A 12189-nucleotide genomic window follows, 5' to 3' on the forward strand; every position below is an offset into this window, starting at 1 on the left:
GAATGAAGCGTTAAGCGCGAGTGATTTACATGTTAAGTCAATGCAAAGACGCGAATAGATATGACGCGGCGCGAATAGAGCGTTTCGGGCGTTTGACGCGCGTAACGCGTGATTCGCGCGAGTTGAAAAATGTGAACTTTGGCGAAAATTCGCGCCGCGTTAACCAATCAGGAGCTTGCTATAGTGGTGACGTGATTACGACGTAGCGAGAGGAGGCAGAAATCCGAAACAACAATGGAGGACAAAATCATCGTCGCTGTATGATACATCTTCATACTTTTATAGAAACAAGATTAAAAATGATCTTGCTTGGAAGAAAGTGAGTGAGGAGGTTGGACAATATGGTAAGTTGTAAAAAAAACGCTCTTATATATATATATATATATATATATATATATATATATATATATATATATACAACATATTGTATTGAGACTACAAGTTAGCTAAAGCCGGCAAATTGAGCTTATTCGCCGTATTTTACAACTACTTTCCCGCTGACGAGTTGATGTGTGCAGAAACGAGACTGGAGCTGCCTGGCAGAAGCCCCATGACGCGAATTCGTCTGTTGTGAAGTAAGTTTCACGCGCGAATGAAGCGACTAAACTCAAAATGTTCAAGCGTCCAACTACGCGCGAATAACGCGATTTATTCGCGCAAGTCGCGTCTGGTGTGAACGCCCCATTAGGCCGGTTTCACACCGCAAGCGTCAGCGGCGCGTGAGCGTCGCGTTAGTAGCGCATGAGCGTGAACTGCAGCTGCAGAGACGCGCGAGTATTCACACTGGAAGCGTTTGTACAGCGTCACAGCAGCGGCTCCAAGCTGCATATAAAGTGAGCATTTATTTACAAAGACAACTATAAATTTGTTTTTATAAGTTGGTCATTTATAAACTTGATAGTCTTGAAAGTTTGTTAACATGGGGAGGTGTACAACACTCGCATATAAACATAAAATAAAAAAATAAAAAATAAATAAATAAAAGCCTTGTGTTATCCATTGAAATCGAGTTCCGGGGGGCAGAAATGGGAACGCACCGCAAAGGGCACTTTCACTTTCGCGATCAAAAACACACTAGATATGCTTATTCTGTGCATTTTGGGCACTTTTTGTGTGAAATCATATTTATTTTGTCCATTAAAGTACATTTTCACTTTAATTGAGCGTTAGCAGCGCAGCAAAAATAGACCCAGCGCCGAAACGATCGCGGCACTGCTGCTTCTGCTCTGCTCCTGCTACGCGCTGCCTCTGCGTGCGGTGTGAATGCTCTCATCTGTTAACATGGGCGCCGAAAAAAATACGCGCTGCTTATGCTCTGCTGACGTGTGCGGTGTGAAACCGGTCTTATAAATTAATCATTTGATACCATGCACTAATTGTTACATGATATCTATCTATCTATCTATCTATCTATCTATCTATCACTGTGTGCAATTGCATCTTTAATTAATTTCTGTAGTTACAATATTACACTGACCTTACCCCTACCACTTGACCCATTGTTTAGACCTAATACAATATATTTACTATATATATATATACACACACACTATATTATCAAAAGTTTTGGGACGCCTGCCTTTATGTGCACATGAACTTTAATGACATCCCATTCTTAATCCGTAGTGTTTAATATGGAGTTGGCCCACCCTTTGCAGCTATAACAGCTTCAACTCTTCTGGGAAGGCTTTCCACAAGGTTTAGGAGTGTATTTATGGGAATTTTTGACCATTCTTCTAGAAGCGCATTTGTGAGGTCAGGCAGTGATGTTGGCGAGAAGGCCTGGCTCACAGTCTCCGCTCTAATTCATCCCAAAGGTGTTCTATCGGGTTGAGGTCAGGACTCTGTGCAGGCCAGTCAAGTTCCTCCACACCATGTACCATGTCTTTATGGACCTTGCTTTGAGCACTGGTGCGCAGTCATGTAGGAAAAGGAAGGGGCCATTCCCAAACTGTTCCCACAAAGTTGGGAGCATGAAATTGTCCAAAATGTCTTGGTATGCTGAATCATTAAAAGTTCCTTTCACTGGAACTAAGGGGCCAAGCCCAACCCCTGAAAAACAACCCCACACCATAATCCCCCCTCCACCAAACTTTACACTTGGCACAATGCAGTCAGGCAAGTACCGTTCTCCTGGCAACCACCAAACCCAGACTGGTCCATCGGATTGCCAGACAGAGAAGCGTGATTCGTCACTCCAGAGAACACGTCTCCACTGCTCTAGAGTCCAGTGGCGGTGTGCTTTACACCACTGCATCTGACGCTTTGCATTGCACTTGGTGATGTAAGGCTTGGATGCAGCTGCTCAGCCATGGAAACCCATTTCATGAAGCTCTCTACGCACTGTTCTTGAGCTAATCTGAAGGCCACACGAAGTTTGGAGGTCTGTAGCTGTTGACTCTGCAGAAAGTTGTGCCTCAGCATGCACTGACCCTGCTCTGTGATTTTACGTGGCCTACCACTTCGTGGCTGAGTTGCTGTTGTTCCCAATTGCTTCCACTTTGTTATGATACCACTAACAGTTGACTGTGGAATATTTAGTAGTAAGGAAATTTCATGAATGGACTTATTGCACAGGTGGCAACCTATCACGGTACCACGCTTGAATTCACTGAGCTCCTGAGAGCAACCCATTCTTTCACAAATGTTTGTAGATTTTATACACCTGCGGCCATGGAAGTGATTGAAACACCTGAATTCAATGATTTGGAGGGGTGTCCCAATACTTTCGGCAATATGGTATATATATATATATATATATATATATACACATTTAAAAAAAATTTTTTTTTAAAGATTTTTTCACTTTTTTATTGATATTTTGGTAAATATGGTCATTTAAGACAAATTCAGAAATAATTTGTGTAAGTTTATCTGTATTGTGTGTGTGTGTGTGTATGTGTGTGTGTGTGTGTTTCAAAATGTATGGGAGATCAAGGCTGGTTGGCTATAAGAGTTGACTGGTACAGTCATTTTGAGGTCATAAAAATGAATGTTTGCCCTCCTGTCCCACATTCATTGATTCTACCAATTACAGTCAAACCAAAAATTATTCAGACATTTTTGATATTTTTGATATATTTTTACTAGTGGGTGCAGGACACTATAGTTCATTTATGTAAGTGAGGATAACAAAATAAAGTAAACTGTGACATATTATACCCAAAAATTCTGCATAGTGGACTACCAGTAAAACTGATAAAAAATTGGGACCAAAAATTATTCAGACACTTTGACCTGACCATGTTTTTCTTAAGTGTTATCTGACATAATTAAGATTATTTTTTTTCTGACACAGTTTAACTCTGAGATCGTGTCATATTTTATTACCATTTTTTTGAAACTATAGTGAATAAACTGTATTAATGAATGAAATGTTCAAGGTGTCTGAATAAATTTTGGTTTGACTATCTATGTCAAAGCAAAAATTAAAACTTGTAAAAATTAAAACTAAAACTTGTACAACAACAAATGTGACAAATTATGCAAATCTGCTAACATATATAAGTGCAAGGTATTTGTCAATCAATATGTGAATTTCAGGATGGCATTATAAAAGCAGGCAAATTAAGAAGCAAAACAACATCTACATTTTTAATAACCTTCTCCATAATAGTGAAAATTAGTAATATTTCATAAATTATATTAATCATAAAATAATATCCAGCATATTTGTGTTAAGTGGTGTTAGTTTGGTTTAAAATAAATGTTTACATTGCCATTTGTTGTGCCCCTCTAAAAATGTAGTCTTTTACAATATGCCAACCAAGTCCCTGTTGGCAAAAGTGCACAACATAACTTCAGTCGTGATTTTTAAAAAAAAGAAAATATTTTGACATTTAATATATGATATCTTCTTCAAATGATAAAAAGTTGGCCAACCAACCCAGTTTCCAGTGTATGCCATACTTTAATACTTGCTTTAAATGTGAATTCCTTGTTGCTGTTCCGTAACTGAATCGTTCTATTTGTATGATGAAATGTAATAAAGGAAATGTTTCAATTAAGTCTACCTACATTATATTATAGAACAAATACAATCTCATTATACAGTCTCAAAGCAAACGTCAAGCTTCGTGTCACCAATCAACGCACAGACTAAACGTCTGGATCTACGTATATGTGTGGAGCGGAGCGACGGAACAGATGAACTCCACTCCGGGATTTTCTTTTGCCTAAAGCATTCATAGAGACGAGAGAAAACACCGGCTTAAAAAGCTTTTATTTATTATTATTATTTTTTGTGTGTGGAGAAACTCGTGCCTAATCACGCTGTTAATTGATATCATGTTTTCCCCCTTTCCAAAAAAAGTGCTTATTGCTAAAAAAGGGCCAATTGTTTTGCAACTACAGAACGCCTTGAAGCAGATTCAATCTTTCTCCAGTAGGTGGCATACGACACTTCGGAATAATAATGTCCATGGCCATCCTTGCATGACAAACAGGGTGTTTTCCGAAATACTGACGAAATAGATTTCAGGTATATTTAATGTGATCATTTATAACCCATTTTTTTCTCTTTCTTTCTTCTTTCCTAGTTCACACATATGATTGGCGTTCGCCGTTATACAATAAAGCTGCATGTTTTTCCACCATAAAGACACGCTCGTTAATAAATTATTATTTATTCACAGTTTACATTTGGATGAAGGATGAGTAAGACCCTGTTACTGCAGACCGCCCTCCAGTTCCCCTCAAAACTTCCCAATGCAGGAGCTAAAGCAGATAACGGGAAGCAACGGCGCTCCACACTCTCACTACTACCACAACAGGCATCTCCTGCCAACTGCAGTAACTTATTCCCGTCTTCAATACTAGAACTTCCCAAAGAAACAATATCGTCACTGTGGAAAAATTACGGCAAAACTTTTAAAAGACTGCTCGGAGACAACAAGAGAGGGACAGCTGGTCCCGAGAAGGATTGTAAAGCGCTATTAGCTAATTTGTTTGGAGAACTAGCTAGTCGAAACGTTTTAAGAGGATTTACAGGACAAGTTTTCGTCACATCATGGTCCATAAATATGGTAAGTTCTGTAAAAACAGTCAAATTTAGCCATTATTAGTCGCCGATACCTTATTATGACGATATGACAGTGACTTTAATTCTTTTAAACTTTTTCTTGGTGTCGATATGTGTATTTTCAAGTAGGAATTTCTTTTAAACCCCCATGGGAAACAGGAAGCAATAGTCTGAAGTGGTATTCTGTAACTTTTAATAAAAACCCGCTATTCTTTACAGAAGCTCAACGAATGTCAAGTGTATAGTCGACACCATGACCGTTTAACCCATCCATCACAAGCTGATGTTAATGTGGAACCTCCTCTTCCCTTGAACAAGCACCTGAAGCTTTCCAAAGAGTGACACCCCCAAAAAGTATTTTATACTTAAAAATCTATCAATATTAATGCATTACATGCCAAAAAACTAATAAGCATTTAAGAAAAATAATGCACAAGCACCCTATTCAGTGCTTTTAACAAGTTTGTTAGCTTTTAAATAAAACTCATATATTGCACTGTTCATTGTATACAACAGTAGACATTTCACTATAGATGCGCTTTCATGTCCAATGTTAATGTGATGAACTACCTGTGTGAACTTGAGGGGAAATCAAACTATTTAGCTGTGAAAATGGCTAACTAAATTCAAGCGTTATTTGTTATCTAATGCATTTTAAGTGTAACTTAAGTGTCCAAATATTTTTGTATGTCACAAGAATTACCCACTATACAACATATAAGCTACTACATAAGGCTAAATCATGAATTTATTTTTTAGCTTTTAATTGTTTTTAGACGGCCCTGGTTGAGTCGAACATCTGGCTACACACCCCTTCGAGGGCTTCTTATAATTATAGGCAAGTAATGTCAGATTTCAAGTGTCTAGCATTGTGCGAAGAATTAGACGCACAGTTTGAACATCTAAAAATGTCTTCAGACTGTCACAAGGAGAATATAGGTAATAGAGGAAAGACATTAAAATGAGTAGGAGTTGTACTTAAATACTGAATTTTATTTCAGATACTAAAAGAGCAGTCGGGCTACTGAAACAGTACCAGGCAAGTTTGACTAGCCCAGAGGAGCAGGCCCTGAAGACCAGCGTGGAAAAGGTCTCCACCATCTTTGGCAGTCATCTATTTCAGGCTCTGCTGGGTGAGGTTTGTTTCTGTGTAAACTGTAATGGATCTAAAAAAAAATAATGATTAACTGTCATTATTTAGGGCCGTACCACTTGATTCCAGCACATTCCATGCTGAGCAAAATTGTTCCAAGAAGCCTGTGTTACAGTGCGTTCAGCTTTACTAAACACTGCTGATGTTTATCTATATGGTGCATTTTGTTTTTTATCCGTGGACCAATTGCGTTAATGTCCTCCTTTACATTAACAATTAGGATTAATAGTTTTACCCAGTAAACTAATACATTATTGACACTACCTTACAAATGAATCTTTCTGTGACTTTTACAAGTTATTTTGTTTTGTTAATCAGACCCATTGGAACTTTCCTCATCTTTTACACTCATGTACATGTGACATTAACCAAGTTTTGATTTCTTAAATTAAGTCACATAAATAGCTTCTTTCAGTATAAAAACAAAAGGTTGTCTGTTTATGTCTTATTAAATGAGTCAATGCTGTTGTCTTCAATGGCTTGATCTTTTGCATGGATTTAAGAACTCGGCTTATACAGTAAATTTCAAAATGTTTACCAACGTTTGTACTACTGTTCTTATGTTTCACAATGAGGCAGACTTTCACAACCCCAACAAATGTATTAATGCTGTGGGTTTGTTTTTATCATATTATCAGAATAAGTAATAATGGATATCACTGTAATGCAAGATGTATCTAACTAAAATAAGAGATTTCCTAACTTATTTTTAGTTTTTGTGCTGCGAAGGAAACAAATTAGTCGCATCATGAAATGGTTGAGTGGTTATTTTAATTACCAGGCCGAGGCTTTAATGAGGCCTGCCTGCTGCTGTTGCTGTGATGCAGAAGAGTAGGACCACAGGGGCCGTGACCATGTTGCCATGGGACTGTAGTGAGGAGAGGGACAGGTTTCCCCTGATCTTAACTCATGGGTTTTCTCATATGCTGTTGGGCATAGGCTTATTATGTAGTAAATGTAATATTGTTATGCTGTGTTGGTCATTCTATAAAGAGTTGGCATAGAAAATTACAACATTTTATAGTTATAGGGTAAATTTTATAGTCATTACTCCAGTCTTCAGTGTCACATGATCCTTCAGAAATCATTCTAATATACTGACTTGCAGCTCAAGAAGGATTTCTTCTTATTATCACTGTTGAAAACAGTTGTGCTGCTTAATTTGTATTTTTTTATTTTTTATTTTTTTTTGGAAACTGATGAAACAAAATTTTGATGAACAGCATTTATTGAAATGTTTTGTATATAAAGTCTTTACTGTCATTTTTGAACAGTCCAAAGCATCCTAAATACAATTATTAATTTACTTTAAAAAAGTCCCCAAACTTTTGAACGGTAGTGTGTAAATTGTTATTTTTTTTTAGTTAAAAGGCATTTGGAGTTGGGTGAGGGCATTTACCTTTTATTATAATGTCCCTGGTATTACAGAAAGTGTCATTTACTTAAATATTCATATTTATGTTTCATAGTGGTGAGCTTTGTGATTTATGGCTAAAGGGTTTTAGATAATTTTCTGAAATGCTACTGGCATTTAGGTATATGTGCTTTTCTGTGCCTGGAATAAAGCTGTTTGACTACAGCAGGCCAGACAGATGTTGCAAATGCTCTTATTTCTCTCACTTTGAATCAGTCATAAGAGTCCCATTTCGAAACTGGCATGACACAGTAAGCGGATAAGGATTCCACACATTCCAGAAAGAGGCTGGATCGTTAGCGGGAATGTGGGATAACATGTAGGTAGATTGATAAACAAACAGTTCTTGGCTGCAGTGCTGTACTCCCTTCTGACCTCAGTTCAGAGTAGGCAGAATGTTGCGCTTTGAGCAGGACGGCCCAGGCCCATTCTCTTTCTCAGGTACTGTGGAGAGGGGTCATGTAAGGCTGAGTTGAGCAACATGTGGTTTCAATCATCTCTCCAGCCTCTTGGGTGTTGGCCAGAGTTAAAAAAGGGATTACGATATGGATTCTAGCAAAAATGAGGAGGATTAAGGATGGATAAATTAGCACAAAGTTTAATACTTATATTATTTTATATTTGAATATTATTATTTTATATTATATTTTGTATTATTATAGTGTAGAATTTATAGTATTTAATACTGGGTTTATAGTTCATTCACATAATTGAATTGTTCTTAGACGCTTTTTGTTTTATGTGGCATCAAAGAAAAAGTGATCATCGAATATATTGGGGATACAATCAGGCTGTTACTCAGTCCTGTGATGCTCTGTGGGAGGGAGGAAGATTCGACTGTGGGCTTGTTTGGATGTCTGCATGATTGCACAATTTTGAACAAAGGTTTTCCTAACTGCACACGCATCTCTTTGTTTCCAAACACACAGATTAGGGATCACACAGATTTTGTGCCCAAATATGACCCAATATCAAGGCAGAGCTATTTTCATTGCTGGGGAAAAATGACAATCCATAATTCCCCAGTACTTTCAAGTTGAACTAGTTCCTGCTAGAACTAAAACTGTAGTTCCTCCTAAAGTTTTCAGATACTGTAACAAGTCTTCACTTTCACTTCACAACAAATACTTTTTAACCTCATTTCTAATATTACACTGTACTTTCCATAATTTTAATAGAAAAACAATGTAAAACTCCTAGAGTAAAAGCCTGCTAATTGGTTCCTCACTAAGCCGCACCTTAAAATTGTTAATCTTGCCTTAGCAACTTTTGTAGTCTGCATTTTTATCAGGCAAACTTTGGTAATGTTCACTTCAGTTGAAAGGTTTGGAGTGAGTAACATTTTTAAAATAATTTTGAAAGACGTCTGTTATGCTCACCAAGGCTAGATTGTTATTGAGTAAAAATACAGTGGAAACAGTAATATTGTGAAATATTACTACAATTTAAAATAACTGTTTTCTATTTATTTAATTCAGTTTATTCTTGTGATGTCAAAGCTGAATTTTCAGCATCATTACTCCAGTCTTCTGTGTCACATGATCATTCAGAAATCATTCCAATATGCTGATTTGCTGCTCAAGAAACATTTCGTATTATCAATGTTGAAAACAGTTGTTCTGGATTCTTTCATGAATAGAAAGTTTAAAAGAACATTCATTGTAAAATTAAGAAAGATTTTTTTGTAACATTATAAATGTCTTAAATGTCACTTTTGATCAATTTAGTGCAGACTTGCTGAATAAAATTATTTTTTTCTTTTAAAAAATCATACTGACCCCAAACCTTTGAACGGAAGTCTGTCAAGGATCTGTGTTTTGATAGTTTTAAACAAAATTTCACAATAATTACATATATGGTAAAATGTTATAGCTGGGTCACTTATAATAGTGGGTCTATGAGAGGATAAAAGGGGTATTCTCAGCAGATGTATTGTAAATGACCATATGTTAAAATTCTATTAGATTTAACAAGATAATATGTGTAATTTGTACATTAAATTATTGTAAAAAGGATGAAGTATGACTTACCATATATAATATAAATGAAGAAACTGATATGCAAGCAACTGATTCAGGTCTGGTTTTAACACCCAGTTTTTAACAAATCAAATTATGTGTGAATTTAATACTGACATTGAAATGAGTTAAACCTAGTGAAAAGGAGAGCAGTTGTGTAAAAATGATTCTATGGAGAGGACTGTGCAGTTAAGTAAAGGGACTTTGTGTTTTTTGTTCAGTGTAAAAATGATTCTATGGAGAGGACTGTGCAGTTAAGTAAAGGGACTTTGTGTTTTTTGTTCAGTGGCCAGGAATTTATGTGGTCTTTTAGGATTTACTTGGATCTGGGAACATTCTGCTGGAATGCTTTTTTGGGGGGGGAAAGTATCTTTTAACCAGGACTTTGTCTGAAATAAATGTGTACAGAACCGATTGTATACAGAACCGGTTCTTGTTGACAGAACGAATTGTCTACATTCAGCTGTAAAATGATTTTAGTGCACAAACAATCTGTTACATCCATGTGGTTTAATGCTGAGAGAAAGTAGCCCTAAATATGAATAATCATGATGTTGCCTGCTATGTTTCGCTCAATAATGCATTTGAGGGGAAAGGTCTCCTTGATGAAGACAATTCATACTTACACATCTTCAAAGCAATTCAAGATAGCTTTACTAAACGAGAAGGTGTTTCCGTCTGACACACTTACACATTTCCATTCATCATACAGCTGCATGTTTTATAATCATGCACCATTTAGTAGAAGACTCTTCGCTTTAGTTTACTTTCTCCGTCGCTCTCTTACTTTTCTCTGCTCTCTCACTTTCTCATCTGGCTCTGGCCAGCCAGGCGATGAAACCGCTTCCCACACACTGTTCTCCTCCCACTCACGCAGGCTCACACAGACACAGATGAGTCACATAGCCCCATTCTTCTACTGTCTTTCCCGCTGCACCCCAGTGGGACTCCATTACTGCCCCTAACAGCCCCCACACACACACGTACACCGTCCGCATGTGCTGCCAGTCTAAGTTCACTGCGTATCTCTCCAAAAAAGTGCTTTTCTTTGTAGCTCTTTCTTCTTCCGTCTTAAAAAAAAGGACTTGCTCGTTTCTTCCAGCGCAAAGGGGGCCAAGAGTGTTATGCTTCAAAGGCACAGCGAGGTAACAAGCATCTCATTATGTTGTTAGTTCAGGCTGTGGGCCAGTGTGGGAGTGTGGGTGACATCAGCAGTATTGTCTCCCTCCATTCTCATCAGCTGGTCGCCCCTATGTTGGTGACCACAGGCCACGGCAGTTAGTGACCTGAGAGGTAATGAGGTAAGACATATAGAGGGTAGAAGGGTGGGGTAAAGAAACAAGTCATTCTAGTTTGAAGGGGGGAAGAGATGGTTTGAAGTTAGGGTAGGCAATTTCAGAGAGGCTAGCAATAGTCAGCTAGCTTTGAAAGCATATGATCCCACCCTTGCTTCAGAGTGCTTTCCAAAGCCATGCCTCCTCCAAAACACATTCGGACCGAATGCAATAATTTGGCCCTGAAACTTCCACAGAAGATATATGTACACTACCGGTCAAAAGTTTTTGAACGGTAAGATTTTTTTAATGTTATAACATTAAAACACAACACACAGTAGTTGTGTTTTATTCCTGAATTAATCAGTTTGTGATTTGAATCATTTGCTTGGATGATTCTATGACTCATTTATCCACCTTATTTTGCAACGAGGAATGTTACGTTACCTCGGAAGAGGGATGTCGTAGCTGTGAATAACGTCACGCCCTGTTAAAATTTGAAATGTATATCACACACTGAAAGTGCTGCATTCCATTTACATTTCGAGGTGTGGTCACATTAGCGAAATTCCGGGCAAAACAGGTCAATTGTCTGGTGTAGGCCAAAATGGTGAATTCGCATGACAAATTTGAACACAAGTGATGTATTGGGAGCTCCAGATTTCGTGGATTTCTATTAAAATGACTGGAATTCGGCAAGCAATAGTAATTATATGTCCGCAGCTTTTATTTACTTGCTTTTGCAACTTGAATGTGCATATACAACATTGTGTATAGAGAAGAGGAGCCAACCACTTGACTTGTGGGATTTTTTTGTCCAGTGGTTGTACCTTTAGATAAGCCCAACAATTTGCTGCAGTTCCCACTGCAAAAACCTTTTCACTTGTTTGATTTGAGTGATCTAAGCAAATTTCTTATGTTCTGTTTTTATTCTGAATAGTTATATCCCACAGCTCTGCTGTAGTGTGTACTGATGATTTTAACGTTATTTCAATTGTCCCGATTTGCACTAGTGTAAATCGCTCACAGCTTTTCAACACCAGAGCCACTGTTACCTCATCTAATGTCTGCAGGCACTCTGCTGTCATGAGCGAGTCATGTTAAAAGCCTCTCTAAGTGAGTGTGATTGGTCTGGCTCTCTAAACCCAGTATGGACAGGAATTTTGGATGAGGCCCCTGGATGATATTTATAGAGACCCACAATAGTGGGAACGATGCTTAAGTTGAGCCAAATGTTGACATTGCTCTTGACCTTGCTCACTTGACTTGTGTAGACTGTGCACCTGTGCTTTTTGGCATGGCTTAAAGAC

General features: G+C 37.7%; 1 protein-coding gene across 4 annotated transcripts in view; it reads left to right on the forward strand.

Annotated features, from left to right (window-relative positions):
• Positions 1 to 4694: 4694 nt before the first annotated feature.
• dlg3 (discs, large homolog 3 (Drosophila)) overlaps positions 4695 to 12189 on the forward strand; it is a 97121-nt gene continuing 89626 nt past the window's right edge. Inside the window, exons 1-2 of one of the 4 annotated variants that reach the window (XM_051859742.1) lie at positions 4695 to 5024; positions 6022 to 6153. In XM_051859742.1, coding sequence (XP_051715702.1) covers positions 5009 to 5024; positions 6022 to 6153 — 148 coding nt within the window. In that variant the 5' untranslated portion in view covers positions 4695 to 5008. Of the gene's footprint in view, positions 5025 to 5255; positions 5375 to 6021; positions 6154 to 12189 lie in introns of those variants that run through there. The other 3 variants (XM_051859752.1, XM_051859753.1, XM_051859756.1) reach the window with 3 other exon arrangements.

This window comes from Ctenopharyngodon idella, chromosome 14 (genome assembly GCF_019924925.1).
Source record: "Ctenopharyngodon idella isolate HZGC_01 chromosome 14, HZGC01, whole genome shotgun sequence".
Classification (NCBI taxonomy): Eukaryota; Metazoa; Chordata; class Actinopteri; order Cypriniformes; family Xenocyprididae; genus Ctenopharyngodon; species Ctenopharyngodon idella.